This window comes from Monodon monoceros, unplaced genomic scaffold (genome assembly GCF_005190385.1).
Source record: "Monodon monoceros isolate NGI ecotype Baffin Bay Population unplaced genomic scaffold, NGI_Narwhal_1 Super_Scaffold_14, whole genome shotgun sequence".
Lineage (NCBI taxonomy): Eukaryota > Metazoa > Chordata > Mammalia > Artiodactyla > Monodontidae > Monodon > Monodon monoceros.
The window spans coordinates 36,360,199-36,378,133 of record NW_021703770.1 but is presented as its reverse complement, the minus strand read 5'-3'; the positions used below and the strand labels follow the sequence as shown (position 1 = coordinate 36,378,133).

Sequence of the window (17,935 nt, the reverse complement as noted above, 5' to 3'; positions counted from 1 at the left end):
TGAGGTCTTCTTACTAGTTTAATTAGTTAGTAAAGGACAGCATTCTCTTCTTTCCACCTTTTGTCAAGAATTCTAAAGACTTTAAGAAAAATGACTCAGGAGGTGAAACAGCAGGACTCCTGGTATTACTTATAAACTCTGCACTGGAAACTATTTCAGGGTCTGTAGCAGCGAATCTCAAGCACCATTTACCTTGCCCCATGATGCCGGAGTTTGAGTATAAATGATGGAACAGCTAATGACATGCTGGCCCACAAAGTAGCATTAGCTTCCTTTATCATCATCAGCCTTTTTAAAAAAAAAAAAAAACCCTCAGAAAATGTATAAATTGCAGTTTATCTCACCACAGAAGCGTTTAGTCAAATGTACTGTAATTATATTTTGAGTGGCTACTGAGAATATTCACTGTTCCTTCATTATAAGGATTGTCCTAAGAATTACATTAATGAGGGTGAACCATAATAGCATTGGGAATCTAGCTGCGTTTAAATGTTAAATTTACATCTCAGCCTTGTAGATTCCCTATTAATTGGTAGCTATGGGCCAGGATCTTTTCATGAGCATTGGCATTTAATGGATATTCCTTGAACTGGTGTTTTACTTTAAGTGAAATGTGTGTCTGCATTAAGAGCATATTCATTTCCCAGTCTCCTTCTTATACATTTGTTTCCTTTGTTTTGGAATCCACAAAGCTTTGCATGTTTAGCTCACTTTTTTCCCTCACTGCATAACGACTTTTAGAAAGGTTAAATTTTAAAAGGTTTTGTGTGTAAAAAAAAAAAAAATTGCATCCCTTTAGCAGACAGTCAGTTAATGGGGCTGCATTTAGCTGCCAAATGGGAACCTGCCAGGTGACCAAGAAAGAAAGAGGTTATTTGCATAAATAAAATGAAAGCATATTAGAATAACTGAGCCAACATCCACCAAATTTTTCACCAGTGTCAACCTCGAACTTTACCTGCTTCATTTTCAGGATTATGGTTTGAAGCCAGGACCATTCACCATGTTTCTATTTTCCTTGTAGTTCTTTCCTCAGAAGTGGAGGAAATTTGACTAATACTTTGCAGCTTTAGCCAAATAGTTTGTGATCTTCCTGTAACCCACTGACTTACACAAAAGCATGGACACACTTATTTTGGATAAATCCGTGCTATCTGGCACATAAACAAACAATAAAGAATTGAAAGGAGTCTCGAGGCACTCACCCCCAGATCAGTTTTCTTCAGTGTCCTGAGCTGCCATGGCACCATCCTCATTTTTCTGGCCATGATTACATGTTATTCATTAGTATTACCTTTTATTATATTTTTAATGCTATATCTTTTCAGATGGGATTTTTTTTTTTTTTTTGTAGCAGTTGTACTTTCTTCTGTATGTTTCCTATTTTCTGTGATGCCACTTCCTGTGACCTTCACGCTGTCATATCCAGAAATGAAGAAGCCTATCTTGGTGCAGACTCTCGGTCCATCTGGCCCATAATTCTACTGCTGACAATGGCCCCCAAAGCCATTTTGTGGAGGACTTGGCTGCCCACCTTGACATGATCCCTAAGATTTTAGGTGCACAGTCTAAAATAATCCCATTTCTCTTTGTAACCTAGTATGGCTTAATCAGCTGTGAATTTAGCTAGATCCCTTTAGAAGGACAAGTTTAGCCTGTCCTACCTACTGGGGAGTGGGTGGGGGGCAGGATGGAGGGAGGGTAATGGAGATCCACAGTGTAAGTGGAAGGGCCATTACAGGTTCTCAAGACTGATTTCAGTTCCAAATAGTGATACCAATCCTCAGGTGGACTGTCTTCTAGAGAAATACCCGCTCTTCTGTTCTTTGTCTCATAGCCAGTTAGTTCTCTATCCACAGCAAAACATTGCCTTCCATCCAATAGCAACTCAACCTTTTTGATTGTCAGTGTAGTTTTATCAGTGTTTCTTTGAATGGGTAAAATACCCCCCTTCTCCTTGCTTACAACTTTTTTAAACCTTTTTAAAGATTGTAAAGATTGTGAAAACAAGCCAACTCTCCCTTTTATAAAAAAAACTATGATCTTTTTTTCCCTATAGACTATGAGCTTAAGTGCTTAATAATAAACCTCTTTTAAAATAAATTTTATAAATCCATCAGCTTGGCCATGTGGCAGTGAGAATCACTATTCAGAGGTTCATAGAGCCTCCCTTGCAACCTCTCTCATGGATGAACATCTTCCTATCGACCAGTTGGCCTCCAATACCATAGTCATTTGCAGTGGCTCTCTCCAGCTCCACCATGATCCCCAGGCATTCCTGCCATGCACCTGCCAACCAGCCTTCCAGCATTATTCATAATTCAGTAGAGGAAGTAGGTCTAGAACAGCATGTCCATGTAGTACTTCCAACTTGTCTCATTCCTTTGTGTCTGCTTGCCAACAGAATGGGAGGTGGCAAACAGACACAAAGGTTTCTATCTGTCGATACTAACATCCGCCTTCCACTCACAGTGGCTTTGTAACCTTTATGTGTCTGTAGCCAGAAATCAAAATCTGTCCATTTGAACACAGTTATGGAAAACCATGTTGATTTTAAGGCTTTCATTATAAACTTCACCCTGGAAACAATCTTTAGAGTCTTTCCAAGTCTGAAGACCCATTGGCATTGAATGTTCTCACAGTGTGCTCTGTCAGAGATAGTTTTTACTGATGTTTTCTTAGGAGCGTCGTTCCCCAGGTATGGGGAGAACTGCCGAAAGGCCTTTACAAGGAGTCAGGCTGGCTCAGGTAGGTGGGAGCTTTATTGACAACAGGCCATGAAAGAAGAGTGGGCAAGAATTTCTGTATGGACAAAGGGAGAATTATAAATTGGGACTGACATATAAACATGAGTAAGATTCAAAAATTCCCCCTCAGAAGAAGTGTCAATATTAGTTTGAGTTACACAACAAGGTAGAAGGAGAGAGTGGTATAGATGTTTCTTTATAGCTACATATGGAAGCTATGACTACACATGCACACACATAAAATTATAAACTCAAAGATAAGGAACCAATCATATATGAATGTGATTGTACTTTTAAGGTTTATAGGTGGGTGGTATTAAATTATAATTTTCTGAAAGGCAAAATCGTGACTCTCATGTGGAAGGTGTGAGGCAGGTCAGGGGAGAAATTAGGGTATTAAGGGGTGGGTACATGTTGAAGACAAGTCCAATTTTATATACACACAGATGTGCATATATATGTTTTTATATAGAGACGTATATACATTCATTTATATTAATGTGTGTGTGTGTGTATAAAATTTGTTTTTATTTTCCCCCCAATCCTCCTCATAATTGGGGACCATCCACTACCCTAAAGGGAGAAGGCAGAAGACCAGCCCTTATGTTGGTGACCAGTTTGCTCAGTGCTGTTAGGGTAATCATGGGTAAAATCATGGATGGGGACTGTGAGTCGCTGAACTTTTGAGAAGCAACATGAATGTGATTATTCCTTTAAGGTTGTAGATGGGTGGTATTAAATTATAGTTTTCTAAAAGCTGAAATCATGATTCTCATGCAAATAAAAAATGAACACATGTCAAAGATTTTATTCAATTCATTCATTTATATGGGAATCAGTAAGATATTCACACCAATTCAAAGAGCATTTGAGAAGCTGAGTTTATGTAATTTAATAAGCATTAACCTAAGATTGCTAGGTTAGATTAAAACTGCTTAACTGGTTAATGTCTTAGAGGCCAATAAACTGTAACCTTTGGAAACAACTGTTCTATGGGACAGAAATAATTTTCATCTAGAAAAAATGAAATAGACTAAATATCTATGAGTTAACATATAACGTCACCAAGTCTGGGACCTTTAATCAGTAGTAAGCAGTGAGTCAAACTAAGTACGTCGTCCTAGAGAATCTTTGCATGGACTTTGCCCTGAATGACATTGATAGGATGTGCTGCCTTATTTTCAAGTTGTGGATAATTTCCATAACAGTGGTGAAACGTAGAGGAACATATTGAATAGTACATACTAGAGTGTTTAGATCTCAGCTTCTATGTGAAATATCCCATGTTTTTGGTAACAAGAATCTTCTTATCATTCCCCAAGGCAGCAGCTGAGAGAAGAATCCCCAGAAAATAGGATTTACTTAGCAAAATTGCTGTAGAGAGGGAGAATGAAGCCAGTGTTTACCTCTGCTTTTGCCCCATTAGATATTTAACAATTCATTCATTTATCCATACAGTGATTCAACAAACATTTACTGAGCATCTACTGCCTGCCAGGCTTTGGGGAGTAGAGTGAAAAAGACAAAGTCCCTTCTAGTGGGAAAGACAAGCAGCAAATAATGAAATCATTACAAGAATAATATAGTTTTAGGTAGTAGAAGAGTGCTATGAAAGGTAGGGGCGGTGAAGAAGCAGGGTAAGAGGATAACAAATGATTAGAGGGGAGGGGTGGGTTTTAGATGGGATGGTTGCAAGCTCTTAGGAGGATTGGCAGGCCCTGCAGTGTGTGGCCCAGCAAGAGCAGGGGGCTTGGTGTCAGGAGAGGCTCTGCTATCCATCTTCTGATAGGCAGTCCCAGGCTGCCTGAGCCCACTGTCTGAATATGATTACATCTTCACTCTAGTTCATGGCCCAGGATACCTCCAGTTTGAATTTCCATCTTCTTGTCATGAAGCAAAGTAAGGATGGGGGACCAGAGCTGCGAGTGGAGCAAACAACGCACACAGTTCGCCACCGGGGAAAAAGCTGTTACAGATGTCCTGCTTTAAGGCAGGGAGAGAAGGCTCAGCAAACTGGTTAGGAGCATTGTTTTCAGATCAGGCACAGCTGGCCTTGAATCCTATCTCTACTGCTTTGGCTGTGTGACTTTAGTTACTCAAATCCATTTTCCATCTGTTTCTTAATGATGCATAATGATCACTCCCTCATGGGGTCACTTGGAAAATTAAATGAAATCATCTCCAAAAAGCCCTAGGCACACAGGAGGCCGTCAACAAACAGTATTTTTCCTGTTATTCCCACATTTGGACAGTCTGTAGTACCATCTTCCTATAGCAGTAATTAATTAGTCTTATTACAGGCGTACGGTTCTTCAACTTTATGGAAAGATGAATCATTATCCTAGCGTTTAGGTACATGTGAACTGGAGGTCCTCCAGACGTGTTGGTGTTGACCCATGTTCTGTGGTCAAAATTATCCCAGCCAACAATCCAAGTTTTCCAAAGAGATGGAAGGTGCGACGCCTTAGTGGCACACCTGAAACTTTTCAGCACAGGCTTGGAAATTCTTGGGTGAGAATTTAGAAACTAAGATTATAATACTTTTCATGGAGTTTTGATCTGGGACGTTTTTCCATTTCCTGTCTGTCCTTTCCTTTCCTTTGTTTTACTGTTCTTTCCTTTCCCTCTTATAAGTTGCTTTCTCTTCTGGAGAGCTATGGGTTAGGAAGGTATTAATTAGCTGCGTCTCGCTCTAATTTTCAATGAGATTTAATATAGCAGGGATAAAACTGCCCCTTTTGAAAAGAGAGATTAAATGTCTGCAGATTCCTTGAATTGATTTTCTAATTGTTTGGGTAATAATGTTTTTTCATTCGATAACGTTGCTGAAAGAAATAATAACTTTAATTAAACTTTAAATGTAATTTTTTATTTTATATATCCTAGGGAGACTAAGTTTTCTTGTAGGGAATAAGTTAAGACCATAACCTTCTTCTCTAACCTCATAATTATTATGATCAGGAAATGTCTGTAATACATTACATTGTAATTAAATTGCATACCCCAGACTGTGCAAGATCTGTTTATAAAGGACAAATGGATTTTCCACAGCTGCTTGCCTGTGAGTGCATCCTTCGTGAAACATTGCGGCAGCCGATGTACGCACGGAAATAACAGACTTGAATTTAAATTTTCAAAGCTTTCAAATGTCTTTCAAAGTCTTCTCATAACATGAATTGCTTAATTTGTGTACATGAAAACCCACTGATTACATATGAATGAGAGTCAACCTACAATAAGAGGGGCTATGAGAATCTTTGTGTATTTAGCCACCCATCTCTTCAGGAATTAGCAGGTATTCATTTAATCTTGTTCTGATATCCTGCACAGGCTGCACAGATCCCCGTCATTACGGGGATCGTTCTGTGAAGATTGGAATCTTCTGTGAACAGTACGGGGCGGGTCAGGTATTTCTTACGATATTCATTGGACCATCTTCACCCAGTCACACAGCTGGAAAATATTTTGTGAGATGAATGTTTACAAAAGAAAAAAAAAAGCATTCAGAGAGGAGAGAGAAGAAGGGGGAAGAGAAGGATGAGAAGGAAAAATAATCCAAACAAACATGGGTCAAGGCGGGGTCACATAGAATAGACCTCATGGTCCACCTGTTCCATCTTTAAATAAGAATTTTAAATCCTTCAGGTTTTGTATTGAAATGCTCATGCTGTTGTGGAAATACTGGGTTAACCTTGTGGATACGTAATACCTTATAGTAAAGTAGTAACTGAGTGCTTACTCGTCCTCACCAGCATCTCGAACTCGGGTATCATCAGCCCTCACTCATTCATGAGGAGACCGAGGCTGAGTGGCCTTACGTGACTCTCCCAAATTCACCCAGATATTAAGCAGAGGAGTTTGAATTGGAACCCGGTCCTATCTGACTCTAACCCCTATGTTCTCTCAGCTGTATCTCCCTGTCTAGGCCCAATTTCTCCTTGACTGACAAGCTCAAGGATACGTCTTCACATCCTTAAATTCCAGACCTCCCTTAGAACTAATTTCCTAAAGGTGAACTGTCCTAATCATGCTGTAATTTGTTTCCGAGGGGTGAATATTAGCCTTCAGAGCAGGTTCCTTCCTACCAGCTTTCACCTTCTAAAAATCATTTGATTTGATTCCCTACCTGTCAGAAGATACTGTGCAATTTATCCCTAAGGACAGTTAACATTTCCTCCGCCGCCCCCCGACCTTGTGACGTCAGGCGCTCTCAGAAATTGCAGTGCAGGCTCTCCCTCAGTGCTGGTCTTTTCGATCAGTGGCTGTCACTGACAAAATGTCTCCTTGGAACTGCAGAGACAAAGCTGTAAGGCTGCCAGCAGGCCTGCTCTCCTATCTCCTGTGGCTATCAGTGTTCTCACCGGTGGTGCAGCTCTTCTGGAGTTGTTTCAGTTTTGTCCGTCGCTCATGGGAACTTAGATGATCGCTGAGGAAATGCTTTCCTTAAGTCACTAGTTTTAAAGGGAGGCAGCCAAATTCCCAGCCATCTGGCAGTCAGTTTCTTTCAGTCTGAGACAGGGAATTTCAGAGGCCTTGAAGAGGGCATGCACAAATATTTCTTGCTTCTATTTTTTCAATATGGAATTTGGAGCCTTGTCTGTCAGCCATCATGCTGCGTCTTTAGGAAACTCTAAATGGGAGGAAACCAGCCCCTAGCAAGCTGCACTTTGTCTCTTGGAATTAAATGTCCTTTTCTGTTTCTTGAAATCCACAGTTCTGATTCATCTTCTGTCTGCCCTCAGTGACTTCCATTCTTTGAACTCCTTGACTTTGTCCTTAACTTGTGGATGAATTTGACATCCAGCTGATGCTCTCTGGGATCCAGAGAGCACATCCTGCTCACCGGCTTCAACTAGTTCTAAAATGTCATGGTTTCTGTTAAAATGCTTCTAGCTCCTACCAAAGTAAACACACAGATTTGTCTCTCTCGGGTTGTGCTGTGAGTTCATGGCGTAAAGTGTCTTCTGGTTTAAAAATGGACCACTGGGCTTTTCACTGGAAGTTTGGTTATCTCTGTACACATGCTTTCCAGAGAACTTCAGCGGCTGGGTTATCATCATCTGGCCCTGGCCTTTGTCACCTGTCCCCCAAACTGTACTTCCTTCCTAGCCGTCTCCTCACCACCACGATTGTTTACAGAATTCTACCTCCACATTTTTCTGGAATGTCTCCCTAAGGTGCAGCTCCCGTCTCCCCACCTTCCTGCCCATTGGCCCCCAAAGCCTTCCCATTTATGAACTGTGTTCAGTCTATTTTCAGGCTTATTTAGGAACTTTCCAAGTTGACGTTAGTTGCCAACTTTCTCTGCCTGTAATTAACCCAAGTTACCCACACATAATGCTCACGTGTTCTATTCACCCGGAATATCCGTGTCCCCACCTCTGTCTGTTGACAGCCTAAGTAAGTACTTGTGCTAGATATTCTCCCGTACCACTCCTTATCAAGCCTCACCTTTCTCTACCCTATACTGTGCCGTTGGAGGCTAACGGTTATGGACTGCCCTCTGGCTTATGATTGGGTTTGGCCAAGGGAGGCCTGTAGGATATGAGAGGCACCAGCAGGGGACTGATTCCCTGGCTTCAAACAACCACAGCTCCTCTGGTGACCCTCTCCAACAGATACAACTGCAGCTACAGCTGCTTTCTTCTCTGCTCTTTTAGGCCTAGGGGTGGAAATGGCCTCCCTTGCTTCTCCTTTAGCATCCCTTATTGGTTTTATTTAACCCTGACCACTCTTTGTAAATAATCCTTTCATTAAATTTTCCAAGTTATCTTCTTGGAGAGTCCCATCTGTTTCCTACAAGGGCTCTGACTGATAGAGCACCCCCAAGGCCCAGTTCACTTATACACGTCTCTGATTTCATTCATTCATTCAACAAATTCACATTCCTCATCTGGTGTTACGTTATAGGCATTGGTGACAAGAGTGGAGAACAAAACAGTGGCCTTGCCTTCAGGGAAATTACAATATAGTGGGGAAAACAAATGTGAAACAAGCAGTTATAACAAAGAATGGTGACGATTACGACAGGAGAAGTAGAAGTATGGAGAGCACGCAACAAGGGGACCTAGTCTAGGGGGTCAGAGAAGGTCATTCAACTACGTAAGGTATCCACTATTTTTTGTCCTTTGCCCATAGCACTCAGTGCATTCTGATTGTGTTATTATTATTTGTGGACACATTTTCTCTGCCTCTACTGCAGAATAAGCTTTTGAGAGCAGAGACTGTCTTTTTCACCTTTATGTCTTAGCCCACTGCCTAGAATGTTGTAGGAACTCAAGTATTTGTCCAGTTGAATTGGACTGAGCTTTCTGAACACTTATGAACCTCAGCTCCAGCCCACCCACTGAAGGTTGTACATTATTAGGCTGGATAATGGTGAGATCCCACCCTTTCAGAGCTATCGGAACAACAGAAAACATGTTTTACTAGTTGAAAAAGAAAAATCACTGAAGAGGAAGAGCCTCCTCAACACAGGTGAAGGGTCTGATAGATGTTATCAACCTAATACACCCTGTTTCGGATATCTGCTGACTGACAGGCATTGGAGTCATTAATTGTCAGGGTTGAGAGTTGAGCTTTCTTTTATATGTTTGTTTTGCATCACTGGCTTGTGTTGTGTTTGATAGCAACATAGCTGAACTCAATGTGAAATATGAATGAATGGAGGGAAATCCATGTCCTACTCCAGAGCAAGGAGTCTGGGGAGATAAGTAGGGGAAAACCTTGGTACAAAGTTTTTAAAACTTGGGTCAGTATAGAGAAAATCTGGACAGCATCCTGAGGCAACAGAGGGCTCAGGAGCAAAGAGCAGGAAGTAGAGGATTGGGAGAAGAGAGCTCTGGCAATATGGGAGGGCCAGAAGTTCTCAGACACCTAGCTCCCCCTGCCAAAAATAATTGTTGGATAAAACAATAACTCTTTCTATAATACGTGGCTTAGTAAGGCAAAGTAAGGGAATTCTTCAGGGGTGAAAAATGACGAAGTGAGAATCTGTAAGAGGTAAGAAAACTCCAGAGCCTTTGTCTAAGGGTATCTGCCAATCCCTGTTCTCCTAGAGCATGGGTTTTAATGAGGCGTGAGTGTGTCTGGGACAGGAGACAAAACTTGGGGCCCTAGTGTCCTTATATAAGGTATTGATTAACTTTAAATAAATATGTAAGCCATATCAATCATCTGAGGTCTCCACTGAGAGAACTGAAATAAAGTGTGTAACTTCCAAATGAGTAGAGTTGGGGTGGGGGAAGGAATGATAGGAGGAAAAAAAAAAAATCAACACAAAGGAGAGCAAGAAAGAAAAGGAAAAAAAACAAACTTAGAAAACAAATGAACAAATAGAAAGCAAAAACTAAGATGAAATAAATGAGTCCAATTTAACAATAATCACGAGCTACATAAATGAATTATAATCTCCAGTTAAAAATCAAAGATTGTTAAACTAGATTTTAAGAATTCAACTTTAAACGATCCGTAAGAGAAACCCCTATAAACATAAGGACAGAGGCAGATTGCAAGTAAATTGATGGGAAGAGACATACAAAGAATGAGGTTAAAAAAAGGAGATACAGCTATATTAAATATTACGTAAAACTAGACTTCAAGACAAAAAGCACTACTACAAATGGCGAGGATGACTACATATTAATAAAGATGTTCAAGCTGGGACAAAGTGAGAGAGTAGCATTGACATATATACACTACCAAATGTAAAATAGTTAGTGGGAAGCAGCTACATAGCTCAAGGAGATCAGCTCTGTGCCTTGCAACCACCTAGAGCGGTGGGATAGGGAGGGTGGGAGGGAGACGCAAGAGGGTGGGGATATGGGGATATATGTATACATATAGCTGATTTTCTCTGTTATACAGCAGAAACTAACACAACATTGTAAAGCAGTTATACTCCAATGAAGACATTAAAATAAATAAAGATGTTCAATTTACCAGGAAGATGTAATTCTAAGTTTATGTGCTCCTAAAAGAATAACTTTGAAATATATAAAAAAGAAATTGCGGGAACTACAAGAAAAATAAACACATCCCAAATCACAGGTCATTTTCACACATCTCTCTCAAAATTGATAAACCAAATAGACAATAAATCAGTAAGGAGTTAACAGATTTGAAGAATACAATTAACAAGCTTGTTTTAATGCACAGACACAATACACTGAAAGCACATTCTTTTCAACACATGTAACATTTATAAAATGGATCATCCAATAGGCCACGGAGAAAATCTCAGCAAAACTCAAAGAATTTGTATCATATAGCCCACATCCTCTAACAGTTAAATTGGAAGTCAAAAATGAAAAAATAACTAAGGAAACCCCATACCTTTGAAAATTAAAAAACGCATTCTAACTCATGCGTCAAAGAAGAAAATCAAAGTAGGACTTACTAAATATTTAGAACTAAGTGATCATGAAACTAGTCATCAGAATTGGTGGGATATAGAGAGCTAAAGCAGTAATAGGGGAAAGACTGTAGTCTTACTGCTTATGTCAGTGACAAGGAAAGTGTGCAAAGTAATAAACTGAGCATTCAAGTCAAGAAGTTAAAAAAACAAAAGTGAATCAACCTAAGAATAAGGAGGGAAATAATAAATATGAGTAAAAAATCAATGAAAGAAAACTGCTATACATTAGAGAATGTCCCCCCAAAACAAGATTGTCTCTCTTTTTATTGAAAGAGTAACACAGCTGACAAACTGCTGGCAAGATTGATGAACAAAAAAGAGAGAAGACTCTAATAACCAGTATCAGGAATGAAAAAGCCTACTCCCTATAGGTGCTGCAGACATAAACAAAGATAAAAACAGGATATTACTGACAACTTTATGCTGATTATTGAATATTTGGAAAAACTCACACATTCCTAGAAAAGTGTGATTTCCAAAGTTAATTCAAGAAGAACCATAAAACCTGAATAACCCAATAACCAGGATAGGAATTGAATCATTAGTTAAAATTCTTACCATAAAGAAAGTATCAGACCTAGATGGTTTTGTAAGGAGTTCTACAAAATGACCAGGAAATAAATCATTCTAATCTTACACAAACTATTCCAGAGTATAGAAAAAGAAGGATCACTTGCCCATTTTATGAATCAGATATATATCCTTGATACTAAAAATGGAAAGCCACAAACAGAAAATGCAAATTTTTTTAAATGTATAATTTACAGTTGCAACAGAAAGTATAAGCCATGGAGGAAAGAAAACTAACAAAAGCCATGCCAAACTGTATTACAGAACTTCAAAGACATTACAGAAGACTTAATAAATAGAAACATATCAACACACCATTCTCATGGATAAAAACACAGTATCCTAATATAAAGATGCTAGTTCTCCCCAAACTGATACGTAGATTAACACAATTCCCATCGAAATCCAAAAATATTTTTCGTACAATTTTAAAATGATCCTAAACTTTATCTGAAAGAGCAAACAGTCAAGAATAGTAAGATATTCCTGAAGGAGAAGAAAGAGAAAGTGAGGGAACTTGCCCTGCCAGATAACAAGAATTAGAATGCAATGGTAGTTAAGATACTGTGATATTGTTTTGGGAATAGACAAACAGACCACTGGAACAGAATTAGAAAGCCCCCAAACAAAGCAACAAGGAAATCTGATATATGCCAAAATTGATACAGCAGACCAGCGGGGAAAGAGGATTTATTAGCCAAATTTTGCTGGAACAACTAAAAATAAAAAAAGCCTACCCTACACCAAAATGAATTCCAATTCTAAATGAATGAAGAACTTTAAAATGAAAAGCAAAACTTTAAAAGTTTTAGAATAAGACCCCAGAGACTATTTTTGTGATATAAGAGTAGGGAGGATTTCTTAAACAAGATATAAAAAATAAAAATCATAAAGGAAAGGATTCATAAATTCAACTATATTAAAAGTAAGAACATCTGTTCATCTAAATGCATGATAAACAGAGTGAAAAGAGCCACAAACTGGGAAGTGATTTATATAAACCAACGACCAACAAAATATTAGTATCTAAAATATATCAAGAACGCCTACAAATCAATAAGAAAAGACAAACAAATCAATTCAAAAATGGGCAAGATGGAAATAAAAACAAAAATAAACAAATGGGACCTAATGAAACTTCAAAGCTTTCGCACAGCAAAGGAAACCATAATCAAGACCAAAAGACAACCCTCAGAATGGGAGAAAATATTTGCAAATGAAGCAAATGACAAAGGATTAATCTCCAAAATTTACAAGCAGCTCATGCAGCTCAATAACAAAAAAACAAACAACCCAATCCAAAAACGGGCAGAAGACCTAAATAGACATTTCTCCAAAGAAGATATACAGAATGCCAACAAACACATGAAAGAATGCTCAACATCATTAATCATTAGAGAAATGCAAATCAAAACTACAATGAGATATCATCTCACACCAGTCAGAATGGCCATCATCAAAAAATCTAGAAACAATAAATGCTGGAGAGGGTGTGGAGAAAAGGGAACACTCTTGCACTGCTGGTAGGAATGTGAATTGGTTCAGCCACTATGGAGAACAGTATGGAGGTTCCTTAAAAAACTACAAATAGAATTACCATATGACCCAGCAATCCCACTACTGGGCATATACCCTGAGAAAACCAAAATTCAAAAAGAGTCATGTACCAAAATGTTCATTGCAGCTCTATTTACAATAGCCCGGAGATGGAAACAACCTAAGCGCCCATCATCGGATGAATGGATAAAGAAGATGTGGCACATATATACAATGGAATATTACTCAGCCTTAAAAAGAAATGAAATTGAGCTATTTGTAATGAGATGGATAGACCTAGAGTCTGTCATACAGAGTGAAGTAAGTCAGAAAGAAAAAGACAAATACCGTATGCTAACACATATATATGGAATTTAAGGGGAAAAAAAATGTCATGAAGAACCTAGGGGTAAGACAGGAATAAAGACGCAGACCTACTGGAGAACGGACTTGAGGATATGGGGAGGGGGAAGGGTGAGCTTTGACAGGGCGAGAGAGAGTCATGGACATATACACACTAACAAACGTAGTAAGGTAGATAGCTAGGGGGAAGCAGCCGCATGGCACAGGGATATTAGCTCAGTGCTTTGTGACAGCCTGGAGGGGTGGGATAGGGAGAGTGGGAGGGAGGGAGACGCAAGAGGGAAGACATATGGGAACATATGTATAACTGATTCACTTTGTTATAAAGCAGAAACTAACACACCATTGTAAAGCAATTATACCCCAATAAAGATGTTTAAAAAAAAAAAAAAATGGGCAAGGGGGGCTTCCCTGGTAGCACAGTAGTTGAGAGTCTGCCTGCTCATGCAGGGGACACGGGTTCGTGCCCCGGTCTGGGAAGATCCCACGTGCCGCGGAGCAGCTAGGCCCGTGAGCCGTGGCCGCTGAGCCTGCGCGTCCGGAGCCTGTGTTCCGCAGCAGGAGAGGCCACAACAGTGAGAGGACAGCGTACCGCAAAAAAAAAAAGGGCAAGGGGCATGAACAGGCATTTTCCAAAAGAGAAAACATAAATGACAAAAAATGCATATGTGAAAACATGCTCAGTCTCACTAATAATTTAAAAAATTAAAACCTTATGAGGTAATACTTCACACCTAGCAGATTAGCAAAACTTAGCCTGACAACACCAAGTGCTAGAGAGGATGTGAAGCAAGAGAAAGACTCATATACTGACAATGGGAGGATAAACTGAAAAGGAAAACATTTTGGACCTGCATGATGAAATTAAACACACATGTGGCTCTATAGCCCAGCAGTTCCACTCCTACATTTAGACCCTAGAGAGTGTCCATTATATTTATTTGGTAAAACTATAAAGAAAAGCAATGAGTGGTTATCACACAAGCAGAACAAGATAGTGGGCGCCTCCCTCCTCTGGAGGGAGGAAAGGATCCATGGGGTGGAGTGGGGTGGGTGGGAGGGAGCTCATAAGATGGGCTTCAAAGGTACTGGTGATATTCTTGCATTGAATCATGGACATACGTGAACTCTTATCTTGTCACCGTTTATAATATGCATTATGTTCTCTACAATCTTATGTATGTATGGTACTATATTTCATAATAAAATGGTAAGTAAATAAATAAATTAGTTCCAGAGGCTAAAGAACTGCAGTTGGAACCCACAGAATGGGCCAGGTAGGTTCCAAAGGATGACTAGGAGGTGTGAAGATACCTCGAGGCTCTGATCCATGGCTGAAACTAGAGAAAAGCTTCACTAGAGTGACAAGAAAGCTCTTAAGTGGGGCAGAGACTCCTGCTGGTGCCCTTGGAGGTTGCTGGGAAATTTTATTGGAAGTAAATGAATGATTTGAGAAGAAAAACTTGAGCAAAGGAGTACTGACTTTCTTTTGTATCCGGGGAGGTAAAAAATGTGCACTCTCCTAATACGAAAAAATACTGTCTCTTTATAAATAAAGAGGGTATTGTATCACTTGCTTTTCAAATAAAGTTTATTTTCCTTTGGGTAGCAGGAAGTCCAGAAGAAGGCAGTGTAGAGCTTATTCAATGGGCTTGCAATATTTTCTAAATCCAGGCTCCTTCTGTCTTTCCACTCTGCCATTTTTAGTGTGTGGGCTTTTTGCCCCCTGCAGTTCCAAACTTCTCATCTAATTCAGCATGAGGGCATTTTACTGACTCTTGTCAGCCAAGTAAAGGCTTTCCTAGAACTCACCCACCGCCTGCCACTTCATATCCTAGTAGTCAGAACAGTGTCACATGGCCATTTCTTGCTGCAAGAGAGGCTGGGAACATCATTATTTTGCCATCGCAGCCTGTATAATAGGATCAGGGAAGGGGGCAGTGGTTTCTGAGCTGCTATTCAGCAATGCCCGTCAAAATACTTCACTAAGAATTCTTCCTCTTTTTTCCCCAGGAGCCAGTCTACTTGATGACCTGTATAAATATTTCTCCTTCCATCACTCCCATGGAGACACCATGACTGTCATGGATCCAAAGCAGATGAATGTTGCTGCTGCTGTTTGGGCTGTTGTCTCTTATGTCATTGCAGACATGGAAGAAATGCTGCCCAGGTCTTAGCAAGAGCAAGAGAGAAGGCACTTTTGTCCTTTCTGGCCAGGAATCCTGGGTCTGCAGCTTCAAGGAGCCCCGCTTCACCTAACAATTTTATGTGATCATTTACAAAGCACAACACTTTTTCATACTTTCTGATATCATGTTTCTTGATACTTTCCAAATTCTCTGTTCCTAGTGTAAGGAATAAGCCCCACCCCCACAAAGAATCAGCCAATGGTAGGGATCACAGTGAGGGAATTTCTTTATACCACATATTAAAAATACTGTTTCTACTTTGAAAGTAAATACTGGATAAAGCTTTGGAAGACCTCTGGCTTTTATGCATGTATTTACGAACATTAATTACAGTGACCAATATTTTGTTAAGTTATTCACTGAAGGAGTAGAGGAGCACACAATTGTAGTACAGTCTTAACTGAATGTATGGAGGCATCTGACTTTCTAATTTGTACATTTTTATATTATTAGAATTTTTTAATGAGGTTAAAGTTTTTTTAATTCACAGAAAGAAGTCACCATTTGGGGAAAAAATCAAGTATGTAAAATCCAGTTGCCTTATTAAAGATCTGTCACCAAACAAATGATAATACTATTTTACATTTATGTTTTATATATTTCACATAATATATCTATGAAGTTAGGGCTTATTCACATTTTGCTGATAACAAGTTGGGAGGCTCAGAGAAGCTAAATCATATTCACAGAGCAAAACACTGATCCCCTTCTACTCTGGGAATAATCTCTACTATTCTTACACACACACTGTCCAGTATTCAATTTAAAAAATTACAAGACACACCCAAAAATGCAAGAAAAACTCTTTGTCAAGAGTTAAAGCAATTAAGAAAACCAGACAATAGAGATAACTCAGATGTTGGAATATCAGAGAGGAACTTTAACATAACTGTGATTAATAGGTTACATTCAAGTGGGAAAATGGGTCTATATACATGAACAGGAGAATTTCAACAGAAAGATGAAAACTATAAAATGGAATCAAATGCAAATACTAAAATAAAAAATACAACATCAGAGATGAAGAATTTCCTTGCTGGGCTCATTAGCGGACTGGATAAAACTGAGGAAAGAATCAACAAACTTGAAAACAGATCAATAAAAATTATCCAAACTAACACACTGAGAAAGAAAAGTGAAGGAAAACAAACACCAGAATGGATCATTAGACTGTGATCTAATATATATGTGGCCTAATATACATGTAACTGAATTCTTAGAAGGAGAAGACAAAGTATCAGTTTTATTAATGGTGATGATTAAAAAGGCCTTTCATTTCTGGCAAGGTTGCCGACTGGTACACTGACTGACACACTGAAAACTAAAGATGTTGGATAACATCTGAGAAACACTTTCTTAAATATATGACTTAACTGACTAAAAGGTAAAGAATATTAGACAGAAAATTAAGTGGAGGCATGAACCAAGATGATATATAGCACATTAAACCAGCTTTTCTTTTTGAGAAAATATGCAGAATGTGGTGAACTTAAATTTCCATTTTCACAGCTTTTAGTGGCTCAGGGGACTATAGACAAATCCCATATTAGGGACACTAGAGAACCCCAATGAAATTGGAACCCCAAAGGATTATAGCTCAATACAATGGTGAACTAAAAATAACTCTGAGGACCATAAGGAAAATTACTGTTATTAAGTAATTGCTGAATGGAGGGTCCAGAGAAATTCCCACAGATAAAGTTACACAGTCAAGAAAATAAAAAACAAAAACAGGAATCAGAACATTCTGAGCAACAGCAGTCCAAAAAAGAAAACATCAGAATTAATTCACAATATCCTCTGATATTGCAATTTTTAAATCAAGAATTTTCTAATCTATGCCTATTATATTTTGAGGAAGTAAAAGAAGGGATTGAAAATAGAATAGAGAGTAAAGGACTATAAAAAGTGACCAAGCATATTGTTTTAAAAAAAAATAGAACTTCTAGAAATGTAAATGGAATTTGAAAGTTATAGGACCAGCTTAACTGCAGATAAGAGAATTCATGAACTAAAAAAAATAGTGAAGAAATTAGTGAGAATTTAGCACAAAAAGAAAAAGATATGGAAAAAATGAATGAGGTTAAAAAATAGGAAAGATAGAGTTATATGCC

The 17,935-nt window shown here is 38.9% G+C and overlaps 1 protein-coding gene across 2 annotated transcripts in view; it reads left to right on the top strand.

Annotated features, from left to right (window-relative positions):
* Positions 1-16,158, top strand: part of CPQ (carboxypeptidase Q) — a 479,409-nt gene extending 463,251 nt beyond the window's left edge. Inside the window, exon 10 of one of the 2 annotated variants that reach the window (XR_003793513.1) lies at positions 15,646-15,830. Coding sequence is in view for 1 of the 2 variants with exons in the window: in XM_029222597.1 (XP_029078430.1) it covers positions 15,646-15,809 (164 nt within the window). In the remaining variant the exon portion in view is untranslated. Of the gene's footprint in view, positions 1-15,645 lie in introns of both variants that reach the window. The other variant, XM_029222597.1, reaches the window with a different exon arrangement.
* Positions 16,159-17,935: the final 1,777 nt, after the last annotated feature.